The sequence below is a fragment of the Trichosurus vulpecula genome, chromosome 3 (assembly GCF_011100635.1).
Source record: "Trichosurus vulpecula isolate mTriVul1 chromosome 3, mTriVul1.pri, whole genome shotgun sequence".
Taxonomy (NCBI): domain Eukaryota; kingdom Metazoa; phylum Chordata; class Mammalia; order Diprotodontia; family Phalangeridae; genus Trichosurus; species Trichosurus vulpecula.
Genome location: NC_050575.1, coordinates 243,761,868 through 243,784,905, shown reverse-complemented (window position 1 = coordinate 243,784,905; position 23,038 = coordinate 243,761,868). Strand labels below are relative to the sequence as shown.

Here is a 23,038-nt window from a genome sequence, read left to right as displayed (position 1 = left end):
CTATCTTTAAAGCAAGACATAAAATCATTATGAAGTCTTGTAAGCATAACACTGTTTCCAACAGAAATAAATATATAACACTTTCTGGTAAGTTACAGCAGCAAAAAACAAGAGGCATCCTTTTTTTTTTTAAGCAAGATTTTCATCACTACAGCAGCTGCTCAGACCTGAATTCCTCTCACAGCCTGCTTTATATTTTCCAGTAGGGCTTTATTTTCTGGACTCTGATAACGATCTTGATTTGTATACATGTCCGTCAAAGTAGTCACGTAAGCATCAAAATTTTGTTCATTGATTGGATCCTACGAGATATTAAATAGCAGTTCATATACAACTTTTATATTCTTAATAGTATATTCATATAAGCATAAAATACTATAATAGCTTATCGCCACCATTTTATAATATTTAAAATGCCTACTTAGAGCATACATAATTTTACAGGATACATTGGAACAGGCCCACCACGTCTTTTTTTTTTTTGTGATTACATTTATTGTTATGGTTTCAGGGTTGTAACCACCACCATCCAACGGGTTGAGGAACCATAAACACAAAAAAAAGAGACATCTACAGTATGGTGTGAACTGAGGACGACCGCCAAATTCCTTAACTTTTGCTCTCAATCACTTACCATATGTGGCAGCTGGATATTAGCTAGACTATGAATTAAAGACTGGCTTAAATTAGCCAGTTCATGAAGAAGAGACTCATTTTGCTGTTCAATTACTTTGTTCTCCTCTTCTATCGTCTTCAAGTTGCTCTCCATTGTGGTAATCTAAAATGCACAAATTTGTGTAACATGTAATATAAGGCAAGCTGAAAAGGACGTACGCGCTCTTTGAAGCGGGTGAAAACAGTAATATTGGATGGGGGGAGGGGAGTAAAGAAAAAAAGGAACTTTATTGCTTTAAATCACAAAGTTGGGAGAAGAGACTTGTATCATTTTAAGGGCTTGTTTGTAGCAGTTAGAAAACTGAGTTCTGTAAATTGACTTGATTTGGTTTGTCTTTTATGGAAGAGTCATTTCGTAAGGTAAATTGGGAAAATTTATCAAATTTGTTTTACTGTAGATGAACAATGGTTTTGACATTTACCTTTTATTTTGGTAGACTTTGATTTTCTTGTTTTGTTTTAGTATATTATATCCCAGGCATGGGTTTAACAAAATCAGTTAGCAAATTGTCTACATGTTTGACTGGCTACATTTACACCTCTGGGTCTTGAATTTAAATTTAAAATGGAATACTAAAATTGCCAATTTAATTCTGTTGGTTTTCCTGTGTTCTTAGAAAAATGCTAGAGAGATATTAGAGGGTCTTTTTCGCTTATTTAAATTAACAAATGTTTCTAGAAAGAACCTTTTATGACTCGCCAACATTCTTTTTATGCCCGACTATCTTACAGAAGTTTAATACAGAGTGAAATAAGGACATTTATATTGTGACAACGCTTAACATCAGCTCTCTGTGCATAGCTCCTACATGATCTCCATCTACCCTTGGATACTTTAGTCTTCGTGAAATTAACACTTCTATCTTAGCTTTGAATTGGCTCAACTCTCTACAAATGTTATGCAGTGGTCTCTGAAATCTCAGCTATGGCACATTTGTTCACCTAACAAAAACTATGATCTCAGTACTCTGAGGCATACTATCCCTGGACATTAACATTACTTTAACAGGGTCTTAGAAAAAATAGATTTAATTCTGGAAGGGACCTTTGACATCTTCTAGTACAACCTCTTCATTTTTTCAAGATCAAACAGATAATACATATAATACTCAGAATGTGAAGCCAGAACCTTTGACTCCAAATTCCTTGCTCTTTCTATTGAACCCCATCTGCTAGGAGAATAGCAGATAAAATAATAATAGAGTAGAAATAAAGAGTAATAGAGAGGAAAGGTCACTAGATTTTGAGTCAGAAGATCTTGTTTTGAAAGTTGAATCTTTCACTAATTTCCTGTGTGATCTTGAGAAAACCACTTAACATTTCTAAGCCTTGGTTTCTATATCTGCTAGTCTGTATGATTCCTATGACCCCTTCCAGGTCTTATGATCTATAGTTTATGTTCCTTAGTCTCCAAAATGTATGATGTGCCAAATTTTGGTCATCGTAGTGCATGTTTGCCACTTCCCATTTATCCTTTCTGTATATAACCCCTTTCCTGCTCTTATTTCCCTGTTTTTCCTCTTGAGCCCTCCATGTGTTTCTCTATCCTCTTTTCTTTTTCCTTTTTTTTAAAAATCTTTTCCTTCTGGCTTCCTTTACCACTATACTGGAGCTTCCATTTTCTTATCTCTTAGGTTTTTCTTTCATCCCATTCCTTTTTTGTATCTCCTCTAACCCTAATCTCCTCTGGCACTTACAAACAAAATCCTATACAAAGCCACTAGTCTGGTTAGAAGCCACAAATTGCTCTGTATCCTTATTCTTCAAAGAATAATAATGTTTCCTAAATTTAATCTGTTGCATATTAAAGTCAACCTCACTTTGAAATAACACCAACAGTAACAGTGTACTATCCATTTGTGATTTAGTCCTGAATAGCACCAGGCATCTGCTAAAGACCACTGCCATCTTTATCTCGAATATTTGTTTCAGGACTTCATAAAGTACAAAGATGTCTTCCAATCCACCAAACCCAAACCCGCCCCTAGCAGCTGACCCCACTCTGTTCTTTCTGCCATTGTTTGGAAACTATTCAATTAATTTGTAGAATGGAGACCTTTAAAAAAAATCAATTGTATTTGCATAAATTGGTACCAACAGTACCAATTAGATGGTGAAAGTCTAATTCAGGCACCCAAACACGTTAATTATTTATGGTTATAACATTCTCTCCATGTATTCAAATCCTATCAGTTCTTCCAGGCACTTCTTGAGTCCCTTTTCCACCCTGAAGTCAACCTTGCCTGGATTTCTTGTAGTCTTGAGCTCTTAATCATGTAGTCCCAAACACATACTTTTGCTCACATACTTTCCTATGCTTCATAAGAAAGAACAATAGGCCTGGGATTAGGAAACCTGTACTCACATTCCAGGTTCAACCTTAACTAGTTGGGTGGGCTGTGTCAATTCATCTAACTTCCTGAACCTCTGTTTTCTTATCTTGAAAACAGGGATAATGATTACATTTGTATTATTCACTGAGTTGTTTTGGGAGAACATTTTAAAACCTTAAAGCACTAGATACACATGTTGTTATTGATCTTATTTGATTCCTACTGAGATTTCATTAATGTGGGAAAATACTAATGTGGAAAGTCCCATCATCAATATAGAACAGCACCTTACATGTATCTTAGAGTCTCAGAGAATTGTTTGGGAGCCCTAAGAAGTTAAGTGACTTGCCCACAGTCACACGGGGGAAGGGAAGTGGATAAACACTGATATAGTATTTACTATGTGCCAGGCTATATGCTAAGTGCTTATTATAAAAGTGAAGTCTTGAACCCAGGTCTTCTTAACTCCAAGCCTGGCCCTTAATCTACTACCCATTCTGTTATTATTCCAAGGAATGATATTTCTTGTTCCTTGCTTTTCCCACAGAGTTGTAAAATCCTTTTGGGTATGGACTATATTTTGCACTTCTTTTGTATACCCACAGATGCCTACAACAGTGCTGGTAATAGAATACTGAATTCTGTCCATAACGTCAGCACTTATTCAGGTTGACAAGTACTTATGGATTGGTTGCTTCTAGGCAGCATAAGAAAAATAGCTGAGATTTGTAGCACTTAATTTATATTAACTCATTTGATCCTCATAACCACCTTTTTGAAGTAGGTACTATTATCATCTCCATTTGACAGATGAGGGAACTGATGCTCCTAGAGAGGTTAACTGACTTACTCAGGAGTCACACAGCCAAATAAGCAGAATCTAACCAGCATGAGAACCCAGTCTTTCTGATGCCCAGTTCAGCCCTTGATCTATTTGACCACACTGCCTTTCCAACATTAAGGTGGAGTAGAGGTTATGAAGAACAGGTTATTGAGAAGACCTCACCAAGAGTTATTGAACGTTCAGTTGAAAGCTTGGTATTTTTTTTTCTTCTTCAACTACAATGCTCCTCCATTAAAAAAATCTGGAAAAAAACTTTTGGGGACTAGTTTTATCTTTTACTTTAATTCTATTTAGAAGAAATCTGTTTGAGGATTCCATTCTTGCAGAAATCCCCCATATCTTTCTTAGTGGTATAACAGTTAAAATGAAGGTAGATTGAGGCACAAAGTTCTGAGCACAATCAATCTATTAGTAAAGTGCAAATTTACCAATAAATAGGATCTCAGCTTCCCTAGCAAAGCTAAGACCATGAATGAGGCGGGCAGCTCTCTTTCTTAGTTTTGGGGAGAACAGAAAATAGGAAGGCTAGCATCATAGATGGAAGAAAATATGACTGGATGGAAATTAGGAATGAGGGCTAGCAAGAACCCCCTCCTTTCCTCCTGTGACTAATAAATGTCCATTGTTTGAGTCCAGCTGCATCTGCAAGGACAGAGATAACACACCAGACTTCTTTATATTGCAAACCAGACATCCTTGAAGGATAACTTGGTGGAATAAAGATACTAGACCAGACTCCCTGGTGTCCACCTTCATCCTTTAAGAGTAACAGATTTCCTTGACACAAGAATAGAACAGTGATTAACAGGAGAACTGTATTTGTAAATTTAACTCATTATAGGCCAGATATGTTTCTGAATTAAGTTCAGAGACAAAGAATCGTGACTTAGGCAGTTATAGGACAAAATCAATTAACTGTAAATAGCATCAATTAAAGAAAAAAAAAGACACAAAATCAATGATTATTTCAGTGGTATAACAAACAACCCCAGGGAGTTTGCTTATGTTTTTCCTCGGATCTGCCTTCCTATTACTGTTTGCTGTGGTTGCATACTGATCTCTAGAGGCTACAGTTCAGGGATATCTAGGTGGTGTAGCGGATAGACCACAGAACTTGGAATCAGGAAGATTTGAGTTAAAATTCTGTTTCAGTCACTCACTATCTGGGTGACCCTGGGAAAGTCATATAACTTTCATCTGCCCCAGTTTCCTCATCTGTAAAATTGGGCTAAAAATAGCACCTACTCCACAAGGTATGAGGATCAAATGAACTGACATAGGTAAAGTGATTTATAAACCTTTAAGTGCTATACAAAAGCCACCTGTTATTATTATTAGCTAAAACTCTCACAATGCCACAGGAGTTCTCAGGGTTCTCTCTCTTGACTCCACTGGAAGAAAAGAAATGTGTAGCTAGAACAAAAACACACTGGGTTCTCCAGGCTACTGGCTGTGATGGAAGAGCTTGTGACAGGAATTTTGCTTTTCATTGTTTATAAATATTCCATTCTTCTATGGCAAAATGGCCCATGAAGCACATGATGATATCCAAAATAGATGTCTGAAAACTCAGAATCTACCATGATTTCTGTAATATACCTAGATGGAATCTAATCCTTGATCTTTGGCTTCCTTCAAACCATAATACTAAAACCTCAACCTCTTATCTCTACCACATCAATATGAATTCTTAGAAATGGTTAGTGAACAAAACCAATCTGCAGTTTTATAACAGTTGGTTTTGAGCTACAATTATTAAAACCCTTGAGAAGAGCATCTTAAGGTATCACAGATTTTAAGTTGGAGAGGGACCTTTGAAGTCATTTAGTAATTTTACAAGATAAGGAATCTGAAATCTCTTCAAAAGGGAAAGTAGCAGAGCTGCTAAGGTCTGATTCACTGATCAATAGCCCCATGTCAGAGAATAAATAGAGAAATAAGGGTAGGAACCAGAATAAACAGTATGAATCTATAAACCTGGAAGGTCAGATGAAAAATGGAGGGCATCATTTGGTATGTTGCCAAAACTGACTGGGCAACCTGACTAAACAAATATCTAAGAAAAAGGAATGTGACTCTTGGGGGGAAAAGAAACCAACAGCCAAGGATATTTCCTGATTGATGAGGTTTGTACACAGGTCCAAGATGTTTGACTACAGTTAGTCAATTAGCATTTATTAAGCACCTACTATATGCCAGGAACTCTGCAAAGCACTGAGATTACAAAGAACAGCAAAAGACAGACTGTACCCTCATGAGAACATTGGCTAAAATAGAGGCAGCCTGGATATCTCTTATCCATGTGTTTGATGCAGCCTGACCTTGAACCACTATGCCTGAGATGATGAATTAATTTTTAAAAAATGTCTTTCTTTTTAATGCTGGTTGTATATGCCTTGTGTATTCTTCCCTGTCCTTTCGCAAAGGGTTATTTGTGACAGAGCTGGATTGTGTATAGTGTTTTGCAATGGATTCCAGCTTTGTATTACAGCCTCACTTTCAAAGTGTTGGTTTTCTTCCCAAAGCCAAATGAAAGATGTATGAGAGAAAATCCTATTCCAGGGTCATTTGGAGAGCCTTATTTGAATCATATCATTCACAACACAAGTCAGTAACTACAAATAAACATTAACCCTTAAAATTTGTTTTTGATATCAGATGAAAATAGGTGCTCATTCCAAGCAACTATTTCCCTCAGATGCCAAAAAATTCAAAATGAGCTGGTAGAGGACAAACACTGAAGGCAGAATTGATTTCTAAATTCTAACAACAGGACATGCAAAGGAAATTTATCATGTATGATTAGCTCATGATGTTTTACCAATCCACATAATCTCATGAAATAACAAATAGCTTGTAAAGAAATTGTATTCAAAGATGTGTTAGGCTTAATATTCATTTTTGCTGAGATCAAACTAACAGAATATTTAAGGGTTTGGAGGGAGAAGAGTCTGTTTAATAGCAGCTGTCCTCAAGCATCTGAAGGCTTATTATGCGCAAAAGGGATTGAATTTGTTCAGTTTGGCTTCAGAGGACAAAACTAGAAGCCATGAGTGAAAGTTACAAAGATGTAACACACAGCAAACCTAACAATTATCAATATCTATATGGGGAATGGGTGGCCCTGGGAGGGAGTGGGTTTCATTTCACTGGGGAGTCTTTAAGCCAAGGTTATATGGTACCTGGTTGGATTCTTGACCAAATATTGGTCAGACTAGGTCACCTCTGAGGTCCTTTCTCATTTTGATATTATGTGATTCTATGAAATCATATAAAATAGAGTGAAATTGATGGGGTGCTTGGGTGCTTGTGCTCAGACCCAATTCCAAGACCTTATTTCTCCCTAGCCTCAAGAAACACAGTCTCTGGTAGTTTCTTCCCAGCCCAAGGACACTATTCCTAGCAATTATTCATGAATGGCTCCAGTGAAACACTTATCTCTCTCCCTGGTACAGTAACAAGTTGACCCTGTGAGAATTATTAGTTTATACTGCCTTTGTACTGGCTCATAAAGATATTCGGGAATGACTAGACTATCACATAACTACTCCCTACCTCATTATGTGCATCCTAGACTCAAGACATATGCACACTCCCTACATCTATCTTGTCAAACAGGACATTGACTGGTAACAGACCAGACAGCTCTTGGCTGGTCCTGACCATTAGTTAACTTAGTGACGTAGCAGACCTACAAACCTCACCTCTCTGTGCTCCCCACCCCCATGGGCTTTTCCTGGTGAACTCTGGGTGAAATGCCTGCACAGGTGATACCAAAAGTACAGGTTCCTTGAGAATTCTTGCCTGCTGAAGAGCATTACAATAAACTTTTGCCAAAATGACTTAAAGCTTGCTTGAATCTATGAATTCTTTCCAGATGACCCTGTCCTACACCTCAGTCTTTGTGGGGTTCCTAAACCCCTCAAAAGTGCATCAAAATGAACACTGGCTTTCTAATAGGGTGTTGTGGAAAATTACAAAGGTACTAGAAAGAGGGGTGGGAGACCTATTTTATCCCACCAGATCTCATTTGTTCATAAATACTTTTAAATTGTTGGGGAGCTTACTGGGTTGCTACAACTCATAAAGCTTAGACTGCTTTTTTTATGGAGTTACAGACATAACTACCTCGATAAGTCCAATTATTGGCCAAAGGGAAGGGCCTCAGAAATAACATCCAAAGTGCAAGGAATTGTTAAGAAAATCTCCAGGGGCAGCTAGGTGGTGCAGTGAGTAGAGCATTGGCCTTGAAGTCAGGAGGACCTGAGTTCAAATTCGAACTCAGACACGTGACACATTCACTAGCTGTGTGGCCTTGGGCAAGTCACTTAACCCCAATAGCCCTGCTTTCCCCCCTCCAAAAAAAATTAAAAAAAAAGAAAATCTCCAGCTCGTTTCAGAGCTTCCTTCTATCTGGGAAGGGGTTCAGAGCTTACAGACCAGTACTTAAGAGTGGTTGTAGCAGGGTTATTCCAAGAATAGTTCCTAGACAGGTAGATATAGTGGCTGGACTCAATTTATTGCCCTGAATCTGTACCCTAAACCTCAGAGTCTTGTGCAACAGATTTTTCTTCACTTATTGTTTGCTCCAAGAAACCCCTGGGAAATGGTAGTAGCTGTGCCCAATGTGTATAGAAGGACAAGAGTTAGCCTATTCTTTGGAGTTCGTTAACAATTCTCTGGATCCATTTCCAACCAGGTGAACCATCATCCATAGTCTACAATGCCAATGTATGTCCTCTTTGGGTGAGACTGGTAGGTCTGAAGCTAGGATTTGAGGGATAACTGGTAGTATACATTTTGCTGTGCCTTACCTGATTTACTAAAATGAAATGGGCTTCTTTGCCAATAATTACATTTTATTTTAGACTATTCATTAGATCACATCCAGCCCCAGAACTCTGTCAGCATCTCTTTCAATGCCACAACATAGTGCATCTTTCTATGAGGAATTCTGGGCAATCATCTATCACCTTGAGAATGTGATCACAACTAAGGCACTTCCACACTGGTCAAACCTTGATGAGTAAGTAGGTCACAATAAGCTTGTTACCCTGAAATGACAGTGGTGGATATTCTAATCAGGGTTTAATATATAGCAAAGGAGGAGGAAAGGAAAAAAACCTGGGAATCTTCTGGAAATGACTTCACAAATGAGTTTTCTTTGGAAAAAAACAAAACAAAACAATGACCATTGGGTTGTTTCAAACTTCATTACAAAAAATTTCAAAGCTCAATCTCATTAAAAAAATGTTAAAGCAGGCCTGCACAATCTGTGACCCGCGGGCCAACTAGCCCATTCACAGCAGGCCAAATAATTTCCAGCCACCCAGAAAAATGTATAAAAAAAATCCTTTGTATATAGAGGAAGTCCTTTGGTGTGCCCGCAAGAAGTCTGCAGAGGCTGCAGGTTGTGCAGGCCTGTGTCAAAGTAAATTTTAAAAGATGAGGAATTAAATTTTTTTTAAAAAAGTAATAAACATTTATCTTTCCATAACTCAGAGATCCTTGTATGTCTTGGGAGTGAGAATAGAGAGATGTGACTGAAATTTAGGGCTTCGAAAAACTGTTACCTGAGTTCTGAGCTTAATCATGTCAGCTTCCATCTGGGAATTGGATTCATTTAGCTCCTTGATTTCTTCGTCTAACTGTTTGATTTCTTCATCATTTTCTATACCTGTTGTGATTAAAAAACAGAAACAAGTAACAAATATTTTATCATCTCATTATCTGGATTACAGGAATTAAAAATTTTAGTTTTTTTTTCCTTTTTGATTGAAATGTAATTCCTTGAGTTCTACATAAAACTCTGACAGAAAGCCCTTGCAGATTCTTGACCTTTTGCCTTACTACTTTTATTTTTTCTTATGAAAACTTGTTCAAGTACAAAAATGAATTGAGTTGGGGAGCATACTCCCAATAATGTACTCGAAGATGAGGTCTTTGATAAGAAAAGTGAATCAAAGACTGAAGGCTCTTGTTCTTCTAGAAGAGCAGAATTCACCTATTGCCTAGTATTCTACTTTGATTATCGCACGGCTGTAAAACGGAGGTGCTGGATTTGATGTTCTCTATGCTCACTTACAGCTCTTAATCCATAATAATCTACTATGAATATCCACATTAACCAATGCAACACACACTCATGTATTTTGGAGAACAACAATATTAGTATGGTAATTCTGCTTTAACAGCAAGGTGCTTGCTACTTCTAAAGAGTGAGAAAGCTCCAGGGCATCAGTTTCCTCTCCTGTAAAATGAAGATGACATTTAAGGTCCCTTCTACATTGAAATCAATGATCCTATGATCTACGGCAGAGGAACAGAAAAAAAGGAGCCAACAAAGCCAGAGGACCATGAGCATAAGGGTGTTTTGGGAATGTTAGGAGAATCACTTAGTACAGTTTTTTATTTCTTTGTTTGAATTATTATTTGTTTATTTTTCAAATTCAAAATCTGACTGTACAGACTGCTTGTCACTTTAGCACACCAACATCTGAAGGGTTTTCACTCTGACCTCAATGCTGATGGTTTCAGTTAGGACTAGGAGTAGGTAAGGCAGCTGAATCAGTTGCCTCAAAGGCCATGTGAAGTGGGAAAGTGTGTGTCATCAGGGACTTAACTTTTGAATATGGCTTTTTATAATACATTTTTAATGTAAAAAAAATGTGACTTTCCATGGTGAAATGTAACTTTTTCCGTAACCAGTGACGCCAGCAAGTTTTGGTTTGCAGAATCATTGATCATAGTTCTACTGGGCTCTACTTCTGGGGTTTTGATTTGTTTCATTTTTCTTCAGACCTATGAGTACACTGGTGTCAGGAACTGCCAGGATGGAAATTCCTTCCACCAAGAGAGATGTGAAGATCTACAAATCTTGTGTACAACTTACGGCTTTAAGAGAATTATCCTGGAATTAAAAGGTTAAGTGACTTGTCCAAGGTCACATCAGAAGAAGGACTTAAACCTAGGTCTTCCTGGCTGCAAGGGCTATGCCTCTATCACCACAGGTCTCTCAAGTCTTATGTGGGGGCTTTAATTTTCAAATTTTATTTGCGGTGCTGGTGTCCATAAATGCTCTGTCCCAGTTCTAACTCATACTCCTTACTTAATCCTTCAATAGTCTGACTGTCTTTAAGGATTCAGTATTCTTCTTTTTAAAAATTCCTATTGTTTTTTCATAATAATAAAATAATACAAAATATTTTCTCAAGAGCAGTCCTATAGTTCAGAATGCCCACATTGTTTTTTGTATTTTCTTAGTGCTTTGATACTTGTAAATTTTGGTTCTTATTCTTGAGTAGTTCATTGGCTACATGATACAGAGGAAAGTGTATTCATTAAATTAGGAATTGAGAGACTTGGGTTCTTTTCTTGGCTGTACCACCAACTAGCTTGGTGATCCTGGGTCACTTAACCTATTTGAGACAAGGTTTCCTCATCTTTGATACGCAAAAAATATAAAACAGCACCTACATCACAGGGTTGTCTTGAGGACCATTAGTTCATAAGACCATAGATTTAAAGCTTGAAAGGACCTTATAGGCTGTTGAGTCCAACTCCCTCATTTAAAGACAATAAAACAAACTACAGACAAAGAAACTGAAGCACAGAGGTGAAATGACTTGGTCCAGGGTCACACAGTTATATTTAGTATCTAGGAAGGAATGTGAACCCTGGTCTTCTGACTGAGTCCAGTGCCACATCCACTACAATAATCTATATACTACAATGATTGTTTGTGCAAATGTAGTTCACAAAGTGTGTATGTACTTTGTATGTAAAGAATTTTGTAAACCTTAAAGTGCTATATAAATATGAACCATTATGAGTCTGGCTCCCTGTGTACCTCATAAGTTCTCATAGCACCAATGTTTGGCTCATATTTAAAGAATATTTTAAATCCTTCCTAGATAAAAAATATTCAGAAGAATAACTGTTAGACCAATTGGTGTTATTCTCGGTTCAAAATTAGGCAATGTTGGACAGTTAACAATCAGTCACTGTCTATTTTTGACATTGTTACATGTGAAAACAAAATTATTGCAAGCCCTAAATTTGGCTTTCCCTTGATTTAGAAATTTAGACACACACACGCACACACAAACAAACACACACACACACACACACACACGAAAGAGGAAGGGAATAAGCATATATTAAGTGCCTAGTATATGCCAGGCACTGTGTTGAGTGCTGTACAAATATTATTTCATTTGATCCCAGCTAAAAATCCACTTTTCTCATGAAGCCTTTCTTGATTCCCCCTTAATACTATTGCCCGCTCTCAATTTATCCTGTTATTATCTTGTTTATACATAGTGATTTTTCTATTGTCTTTCACATTAGACCTTGGATGCTTTGAAAGCAGGATCTGTCTTATGCCTTTCTTCGTATCACTGGAGCTTAGCATAGTGCCTGGCACATTAGTAGGCACATAATAAATGTTCATTCACTGACTGAGGTAGAGAAATAGCATGGCGCAGTGAATAGACAGCTGGCTTAAGAATCAGGTTGATCTAGGTTTAAATCCCACCTATAACATACTATCTGTATCTTTAAGGGGTTGGTGCCGACCCCCGGGGTTGTTGGGACCACTAGCACTTGGCCTGTTACCTGGGTAAACCAGACAGGCTTAGTAGGAGTGGAACAACATGGCGCCTGGAGGAAGGGCCTCCACCCTTGAGAAGCCCCTATAGTTTTCCTATACATGCAGGCAGAGCCTGTCCACGAGGGAAACACGAAACCAGAAGGAGAGACCCAGTTGGCCATTACCTAATGCTTTTGAACCGTTGCCTAATGCAGTGCCTTGTTACTTTACTTACTAGGACATCTTTGATACTTTACGGGGACATCTTGCCTCGTGTCTCATGTAGCTCTGATACAGAGAAGCAGATACTGCATTGCAACAGTCCTGATCCTTCCCATGCCCTTGTAGATACTATAGTGCAACATTCCTGATTATTCCCATGCCCATGCAGATACCCGTGCTGCAACATTTCTGTTCTTTCCCATGCTGTCATCCTCAAAATCATTGGCCTCCTGCTTATGATCACGCATTGCAAACCCTGTAAGAATGGATGATTTCCCCCAATAAATCGGAGTTGCTTCCATCTTGACTCCCGCCTCATTCATCGCCTACCGAGACAGGTCCTTGCCGGTCAAGGACCCCTAGAGGAGACTGTAACACTGGGCAAGTCATTTAACCCTTTAGTGACTCTAGCAACTCTTTAAGCCCATAAGTTGTAAAATAGTTGCTGATCTGCATTAAAAGAAGTTCGCTCTCTGAGAGTTCTCTACACAAATGAAGTTTATAAGACCCCAAAATAAATGAGGTAAAGTTATCAAAGTAACACAAGATTACTCAAAATGACATTCACTGGAATTCCAACATTATGTTAAATAGCCTTAGATCATAGGCTCTAGAGGTCATAGATCTAAATGTCTGGGGGAGATACGAAGATCTGGGTTTATGCTTGTACAATTACTTATATTTGATAGTGTTAGAGGAAGTTGACTGTGAGTGGGTGAACCATACGAATTTATACATGTAAGCATATGGCATTGGGAAGCTCAGAGAGTTACTATGGGAAATGTAGTAGGGGTGTGTGTGTGTGTGTGTGTGTGTGTGTGTGTGTGTGTGTGAGAATCAATGTTCCTTTGACTGCAGGGCTTGGAAATTTTTCCTACCTACAACCTACTGTATTTATAAAGCTTAGTCTATCCTTTGAATTCATCTGGAGGCTTATTTTCCTGCTATCCATTCACAATGAGAAGGCACCTAAGTACCTCTGCCCTTAATTCCACCTACTCCTAGATTCTCTGGGGCCTTATTTTATCAAACAAAAAACCCTTTCTTTTTTGTGCGTGCATCATTACTCTTTCCTTCTCCATTGGTGCTTTTCTTTCTACTCAGAGACAACTCAGGTGACGATTGATGATGATGATACCTATATAACACTTTAAGGTTTGCAATACACCTTAGTATATTATCTAATGAGATCTTCACAGAAACCCTGTGAGCTAAATGCTGTTACTAATCCCTGTTTACAGAATTTGGGGCTTAGAGAAGTTAAGCCCAGGATCACATAGCTAGTAAGGGTCTGAGGCAAGATTCAAACTCAACAAACTCCATGTCTAGCACTCTACTGTTCTATCTAGCTTTCTCCCCAAAATAGGGTTCCCACAACTTAAAACACACACACACACACACACACACACACACACACACATATAGCCCTTTCCTTAGACCTGCTACCTCCTCAAGTTACTATTCTTTAATTTCACTCTTCACCTTCTTGAAAGTCTTCTACAGGGTCTCCTCCAACTTTCTTATTATTTCTTCACTTGATAATATCCAACAAGTGATCATATAATCCTTTACCTGAAGACCTCCAAGGAATGGGAAACTCACCATCCCTAAAGGCATCCTTTTCCACTTTGGAATCTTTTAATTTTGTTTTTTATATTAAGCCTAAATATTTATCTCTTTGCAACTTCTACTCATTGCTCATAATTTTGCCCTCTGGGTCTAAGTCAAGAAGTCTAATCCCTCCTTCATATTATAACCCTTCAAACATATGAGGACAACCATCATGGCCCTTGTAAGTCTCCTCTTCTCTAGGCTAAACATCCCAAGTTCCTCATATGACATGTATTCACAGATTAAAATTAATTAATTTTAATTATATTGGCATAAAGAGCCAGGACTCCAGTGCTTTTGGTAGATAACATATGGAACATTTATGGAAAGGCATGGACATTAATCACATAGGATGAGAAGAGGTGGCCAGAAGATGTATTCATTTCAATGAGATCACAGAGTCATACATGTCCTGAAATATGTTGAAATTTTAAAAGTTATGTCCATAATTGTATATTTGGGTCAAACTCACATTTTTGTGAATGATTCCAAGTCTTTAGGACAATTTATGGAGTTACATGGGATGAGACTATATTTCACAAGTGTGAGCAAAGCCCTAAAGACCTATTAAGGTACTTAGATAGTTTGACCTTCAAACCTTCACCAGATAACTCCCAACAAGTCTTATTTTTTAACCATTATGTTAATGTGGGTATTGTATCTAATAGGATTAACTATCCAAAACAACAGATATTAGTGAATAAAAATATGTAAGGAAAAATATTGAACCGAGCAAACGAGAGGGGATTTACACTCCGTTCTACCAATGCTACTATCCGCATGAGCTTAGATAAATCATTTCATTTTTCAGAGTATTAGTTCTGTCTACTGTGAAATGAGAGGTCTGATGACTCATATATGTAATATATTCTTGGAGAGTGTAACTTATTTGAAAGAGATAGGATAGTCAAAAGAAGAAATGTCAAGGTATATTAAGAAACAATAATCATGTGCAATCATGTAACACGTTTCCATATTAGTCATTTTTGTACAAGAAAACTTAAACAAAAACAAAAACAAAGAAAGTGAAAAACAGTATGCTTCCGTTTGCGTTTAGACATCAGTTCTTTCTCTGGAGGTGGATAGCATTTTTCATCATGAGTCCTTTGGGATTGTCTTGGATCTTTGTATTGCTAAAAATAGCTAAGTCATTCACAGTTGTTCATCTTACAATATTGTTCTTATTATGTACAATGTTCTCCTGGTTTTGTTCATTTTACTTTGTATCAGTTCTTATAAACCTTTCCAGGTTTTTCTGAAATCACACTGCTTGTCATTTCTTATAGCACAATAATATTCCATTACAATCATGTACAACTTGTCCAGTGATTTTCCAGCTGATGAGTATCCCTTCAATTTCCAATTCTTTGCCACCACAAAAAGAAATGCTATAAATATTTTTGTGCATATTGGTTCTTTTCTCTTTTTAAAATATCTTTGGGATACAGACCTAGTAATGGTATTTCTATGTAAAAGGGTATAGCTCTTTGGGCATGGTTCCAAATTGCTCTCCAGAATGATTGGATCAGTTCACAACTCTACCAACAATGCATTAGTGTCTCAGTTTTCCCACAAACATTTATCATTTTGCTTTTCTGTCATATTTTCCAATCTGATAGGTGTGAGGTGGTACCTCAAAGTTGTTTTAATTTGCGTTTCTCTAATCAATAATGATTTAGAGCATTTTTCATATGACTATAGATAGCTTTGATTTCTTCTTCTGAAAATTGTCTGTTCATATCCTTTGACAATTTATCAGTTGGGAACTGACTTGTATTCTTATAAATTTGAGTCAATTCTCTACTGAGAAATGAGGCCTTTATCAGAGATATTTGCTGTAAATTTTCCCCCCAGTTTTCTGCCTTCCTTCTAATTTTGGTTGCATTGGTTTTGTTTGTACAAAACCTTTTACACGTTATACAAACAAAATTATCCATTTTACATTTTGTAATAATCTTTATATTTTGTTTAATCCTAAATTCTTCCCCTATCCATAGATCTGACAGGTAAACTATCCTATGCTCTCCTAATTTGCTTATGGTATCACTGTTTATGTCTAATAATTCAGGAATCAGAGGAGGGGAAACATGGTGAAGTGAACTTAGGTGAAGATCAATAGAAGCAGAAATAGAACTATAAACAGTGGTTTATCTGACAGAAAGAGAAGTAGATGAAGAGGCTGTGAAATAGATCATAAGAATGGCATGAATTCACTAAATAGCACTGGTGGAGAAGTCATTTATCTGTCTCCTCTCACACTCTGTCTCTTTCTCTCTGACTCTGTTGCTTCCTCTCCCTCTCTTCTTCTTGCTTTTTCTCTCCCCTCTGTCTTTTTTCTCCTCTTTCCTTCTATTTGCCTGTCCCCCTCCCCTGCCAAAAACTGAGCAGATAATACTTTCTTGACTCACCTTAATCATAATCTCATCTATTAAGAAATGGAGGAACCAGCAAGGGGAAACTTTAGTTAGACTTTTACCAACAAAGAGGTAGATGCCTAGATGGAAATGATAAGACCCCTGGTAGGAAGTGATAGTTCTATTTTAGAATTTGTGATAGAGAAAGAAAGGAAAGCTGGGTATATAGATACTAGCTATCATCATCATCTGACATGCCTATAGATTTGGGGGAAATGGATTTTCATGGTTTCAGGGAGGGAAATGATGGCTTTAAGTTCCACAGGAGAATTTTTAAGAAAGTAAATTCTAAGACTTGAAGAGAAACAATTACAATGAAGGGGAAAGGATGGAAATGGTCCAAATAGGCTATGTGGATATATGAGAACTCACTGACTGGCTTAGTAGTAGTAGTAATAAATGTTTTTAAAGGACATTCAAATAATATCGGAGCAAGGGCAAGTGACAGAGGATGGATACAAAGACGTGGAATGCTCCTGTAATAGGATCCAGTGTGTCAAAGTTTGAGGGGAGACTCAAGGAAAGCTAAGAACAACAGAAAAGGTACTTTTACAAATTTATCATTGTCAGGAAAAGAAAAGGACCAAGGAAGAGATAGTACCAGTCATAATAGATGACAGAGAAAGCAGATCAGCTCAAATCTCACTTTCCGTTTTCTCTACCAAGGAGAATGATACTTGGATTGTAAAGGACAGAACAAAAATGGCTGAGGAGTGAATACCCAAGTTGGGAAGATCATAAGACAGAATCTAGTCACCACTGATTTGGTACTTGGATAATTTTACATTACTTCAAACTTCACCAGGCCCTAGTACATTACATCCTCAGTAGTTAAAACAGTGCTTGACACATAGTAGGTGCTTAATAAATGTTTATGAACTTTTGCCTGACTGACTCAGATACTGTATTCCACCTCTTCCACTTACCACCTAAGTGACCTTCGACAAGTCATGTACTCTCTCTGGACCTCTATTTCTCCCTACAGACTCTAGGGTCTTTTATAACTCTAGATCCATGATCCAGCAATTCTGTGAAATAAAATGTAGGGTTTCTCAGTCACTATCAGTTATTGCTGAAAGCTTTTGGAGAATGGGAGAAGTATCATAGGATTGGAGAAGAGTATATATCCTCATTTTTTAGAAGAAGAGAATGAAATCTGGAAACAGTAAGCTTAGGGAGCTTGACTTTGATTCCTGGCAACGTTCTCATATGTGTTGTGAAGGGGATGGGTAGTGGGTAGCTGGAAAAGGAAGCAGTGAACACTAAGTGCCAGCATGGCTTCATCAAGAACTGGGGATGCCGGGCTAACCTCATTCGCTTTTTCAACAAGATTCTTAGACTGGCAGATCAGGGGAATACCATAGATAAAGTTTGCCTTCATTTTAACTAAACATTTGACAAGTTGCTTATGTTATTCTTTTAGAAAAGATGGAGAGATGTAGCCTGGATAATTGTACAGTTAGATGGAGTTAAAACTGGTTGAAGTAATAAACCCCTCAAATAGTAATTAACATTTCGATGTCTACTAGGAAGGAAGTTTCTAGTGTAGTACTCCAGTGACAGGTTCTTGGCCTATTTTTCAGAAGGCAGCTAAGTGGTGCAGTGAATACAGCACTGGGCATGGAGTCAAGAAGACCTGAACACAAATTCAGCCTCAGATACTAGCTATGTGACCCTGGGCAAGTCACTTAACCTGTGTCTGCCTCAGTCTCCTCTACTGTAAAATGGGGGTAACAGTAGCACCTGCCTCACAGGGTTGTTGTGGGGATCAAATGAGATATTTGTAAAAAGTATTTAGCACAGTGCTTGGTACGTAGTAGGTGCTATATAAATGCTTACTCCCTTTCCTCCTCTTATCAATGACTTTGATAGAAGTAGAGATGGCATGTTTATCAAATTTGAAGGCAACACAAAGCAAGGAGGGGGTCATCTAAAGTGTTGGATAATAGAGTAATGATCCAAAAAGTTCTTGATGTGTTAGAAAATTGATCTGAATCAAATAGGATGATGTTTAATAGGTATAGATATAAAGCCATACATTTGGGTCCTAATTGTAATCGACTTCAAAAATACCAGATGGGGGAGGCATAGTTCAACAGCTATTTGTTTGAAAAAGGTCTAGGGTTTTGCTGTATTAAAAATTCATTATGATTCAAAAGTGTAATGGGACATCCAAGAGAGGCATAATGTCCAGTATGAGGGAGATGAGAGTCCAGCTGTACTATGATCTGCTCAGGCCGCCTTTAGAGTACTGTGCTAAGCTCTTGGTGTCAAATTTTAGGAAGAACATTGATAAACTGAAGAGTATGCAAAGGAAGGCAACTAGGGTAGGGAAAGGCCTTGAGATTATGCCGTATGAAGACCATTTGAAAGACCTTAGGATATTTAGCCTAGAGCAGAGAAAACATGGGAGTCCCTTGATGGCTATTGTCAAGTATCTGAAAGGCTCTAATATAGAAGAGGGATCAGTCTTGTTCTGCCTCATGGGAGCAATGGGTGAAAGAGTAGAATATAATTTAGGATTGATATAAGGAAGTACTGGGGCAGCTAGGTGGTACAGTGAATAGAGTACTGCCCCTGGAGTCAGGAAGTCCTGAACTTCAAATCCAGCCTCTGACTCTTACAAGTTGTATGAACTTGGGCGTGTCACTTAACTCTGCCTCAGTTTCCTTATCTGTAAAATAAGCTGGAGAAGGAAATGGCAAACCACTTTAGTGTCTTGCTACGAAAACCCCAAAAGGGGTTATGAAGAGTCAGACACAACTGAAAATGACTAAACAACAACAGAAGGAAGTGTAGCCTAATAATTACAGCTATCCAAAAGTAGATTGAGGTAGCAGGTTTCCATTTACTGGAGATTTTCAAATAAAGACTGGAAGACTACTTATTAGTCACACTATAGAGTGGATTCTCCTTGATATATGGGTTGGCATAGATGTCTTCTAATGCCCATCTTAATCCGAAATTCTGTGATTCTCCAGCTAGATGATCTCTATGCCCCTTAAATACCTAAAGTCCTTTATTTTGTGTTTGGAGATAACAGAGGAGACATGGTGTAGTAGAAAGAATGCTGGTGTTGGAGTCAGAATATATGAGCTCCAAGACTTCATAGTTTGTGACCCTGACCACATCATTTATTCTTTATACCTGAGTTTTTCATCTGTAAAATATGAATAATAATAATTATGCTACCAAAATTATAAGTTTGTTATAGGGAAAACATTTTTTAAAACTTGAAGTATTAAAGAGATGTGAGCAATCTAACTGTCTAATGGAGGTCCCTCTGGCACTTGAAACTCAACAAATCAAAAAGGAAATCATCATGCAAGACATAGCTAGCTATTCAGGTGCCTTGAGCAAATAGCACAACATATGCACAAAGCAAGCAGCACAAAGTCCATCAATATGAAAATAACAGAGATAATGGCTTACAGATGGCTATTATTAACAAGATCTCTTAGTTTCCTATTTTATCTAGTTATTCTTGCTAATTAAGGGCTAAGCTTTTAGTTATTAATTAGACTTTTCTATGTTGCTGAAAAAGAGCATGTGTTAAATTTTGCACTCCCAAAATTTTGGTCCTCTGGGGCAAAGCCTTGGTTGACTCACTCCAGATGCTCTGCTCATCATCTTATCCTCTCAGAATGTCCCCCTTTTTAGCTTACAATTTCTGTCCACATGAACCTTTCTCCCAATAAATAAGTCTTAAAATTTTGGAATCTCTTTGACTTTTCTCTCTCCTCCTGCCCTCCCATCTTCCACTGCCCCCTCCCACATCTAAATGTCTGCCTAGGGCACCTGGACCAGCCCTATGGCTTCCTGCAAGAGTTAGGGACTGGTAGCTAGACCAAAGTTTGTGTGTGTGTGTGTGTGTGTGTGTGTGTGTGTGTGTGTGTGTGTGTATGGTGTGTTTCTCAGGAATAAAATTTGGTAGCTATGTGGTAGATATATAAGAGAGACTGGAATCAGGGAACCCAATTAGAGAGTTATTACTGTAGTCCAGGTAAGAGGTGATAAGGGACTGAATAAAGATAGTATTATGTAAGCAGGGATGAGGGGTCAGATGCAAGAGATGTTGTGCATATAGAATCCACAGGATTTGACAAATGACTGGATATGGAAAGTGAGAAAGAAAGAAGAGTCAGGGCTGACTTTGAGGTTGCGAATCTGGGACACTGGAAGGATAATGATGCTCTCAACAGAAATAGGGATATTTGGAGGATAAATAAAAGTTTAATGAATTTCTTTCCTGATGTGTTGAGTTTGAGATTCCTATGGAACATCCAGATGGAATTGTCCAACAGGCAGTTGGCAAATGGAGATGCATTCAGTAGAGAGATTAAGGTTGGCTAGGTAGAATTGAGAGTCATTTGTATAGAGATAATACTTGAACTAATGAGATTATAATATCACTAACAGAGGGAGTGTAAAGAGAGGAGAGTAGAGGGCTCAGGACAGAACTCCTAAGTACAATCGTTCTTTGCGAGTGGGAGAAGGATGATGATCCAGCAAAGGAGACTGAGACAGAATGGTTAGACATTTAGGAAAGGGACCAAGAGAGAATAACGGCAAAGAAACCAAAAGAAAAGGGAGTGCATCTAGAAGGAGAGGATGGTTGACAGTCTCATAAAATGCAGAAAAATCAAGTAGAGTGAGGATTGAGAAAAGGCCATTGGATTTGGCAGCCAATAATAATAAATTGATGCTAATCTTGGAGAAAGTCGTTTCAGTGAGTGTTGAAGTAGAGATTCAGATTGCAAGAGGTTGAGAAGTATGAAGTGAGGAAATTAAGGTAATAAGTATCAGTGAGTTTAGAACTTTTTTTTTAATAACACAAAACAATTGTTTTACTTAAATTGGAAATTACCAACTACTCCTTTGAAGCTTTCAAAACAAGGTGAACATTTTTCTTCATTTCCCTGTTTCTTGAAACAAAGACTCATCTGTTTAACACAAATATTCTTTCAATGATGCAATATAGCTTCAAATCATGGAATCTCTGAAGACTCAAAATCATGGATGACCAAAAAAACAATGCAGAGCTGTGTGGTAGGCGTAACAAGAGTATAGCATATTAATAATAATGACCTTTGCGCAAGAAGGGAGATAAAAGGTTATCTTATAGAAAATGTAAATGTGAAAACAAGGGCGCCTGAGACATGTAGTGAGTTGGAGGGACAATGATGGATATATGAATGCTTTACTGCTATCTCTGGAATGTTAAATGAACAAACCTGGTATCTTATATAGTACTGCCCTTTAACTATTCCAAGGCAGGCTCATGCTTCTTCCTTGAATCCTGGTCTTCTCTCCAGAGTAAAAGCCTAAGTTCTCAATCAGTTCTCAAATGACATGGTTGCTATTTGTCAAAGTTTTGTTTTTTGTTTTGTTTTGTTTTAGTGAGGCTAATGATCAAATAAAAATAATTTATGGAAAGCATCTTGCAAACTTTAAAGCACTCTATTAGCTACTGATAATGATGACGATGATGATAATGATGATGATGATGATAATGGAGATACTAAGATTTAGATCTTGGATCAAGGGTAGGACTAAGACAAGCAGATAAAAGTTAACACAGAGGCAGATTTTACATCAATATAAATAAAACTTTTTTAACCACTAGAGCTTTCCAATGATAGCCTGACTGTCTGAGGTGACCAGAAGTGGGTTGTATTTCATCGGCTGTCAATGGAGAAGATGGATAACTGGCCCTGGAAGGATATTGCAGAAAGGATTCCAGCACTGGGTCAGGTTGAATTGGATGATTCCTAGACTCTGCCAATCCTGTCTCCTCTTTTTATGATATACTTTCCTTTCATTCTTTTCTTCCTTTAAGGCCTAACTCAGGCACAACTTCCTAAATATAGCCTTCCCTAGCCTACCTTTCCTTCCCCTCAGCTGAACTTGCTCTCTACATTCTAAAATTTTCCTTAATAATTTTGTCTGAATCTGTTTTGTCATGATTCCATTCTACTTTGTATTATACTTGTATACTTGGTATATCCCATAGTAGATTTAAGTTTCTAGAGGATTAAGATATACTGATAGTCATATCTGTAATCCAGTCTCCAGAACAGTATCTGGCACATAATAAATATTTGTAGGCTAATTTTATAAACTCTAAGATTCCATGGTTCAAAACAAAATGAAAAATCAAATAATCTCCAATTACTAGATGCTCTAGAATCTAGAATTCTGAGATAGGCTGATATTTAGGCTCTGTTTCATTGGTCAACACAAGTTGACTTCTTGGCAAGTCTACTCCATTGAATACTTAGTGAAGTTCTCCCTGATCAGCAGAGTTGGAATCCTGCTGTTGCCACAGGACCTATGTGAGACTGGAGAA

At 37.7% G+C, this 23,038-nt stretch overlaps 1 protein-coding gene across 3 annotated transcripts in view; it reads right to left on the bottom strand.

The window, feature by feature from the left end:
- Nucleotides 1–23,038, bottom strand: part of MYT1L (myelin transcription factor 1 like) — a 314,679-nt gene that overhangs the window by 331 nt on the left and 291,310 nt on the right. For all 3 annotated transcript variants that reach the window (XM_036751619.1, XM_036751617.1, XM_036751618.1), the window contains 3 exons: nucleotides 9,426–9,529; nucleotides 635–778; nucleotides 1–302 (listed from right to left, as the gene is read on the bottom strand). The exon at nucleotides 1–302 is cut by the window's left edge and continues 331 nt beyond it. In XM_036751619.1, coding sequence (XP_036607514.1) covers nucleotides 162–302; nucleotides 635–778; nucleotides 9,426–9,529 — 389 coding nt within the window. In that variant the 3' untranslated portion in view covers nucleotides 1–161. The remainder of the gene's footprint in view (nucleotides 303–634; nucleotides 779–9,425; nucleotides 9,530–23,038) is intronic.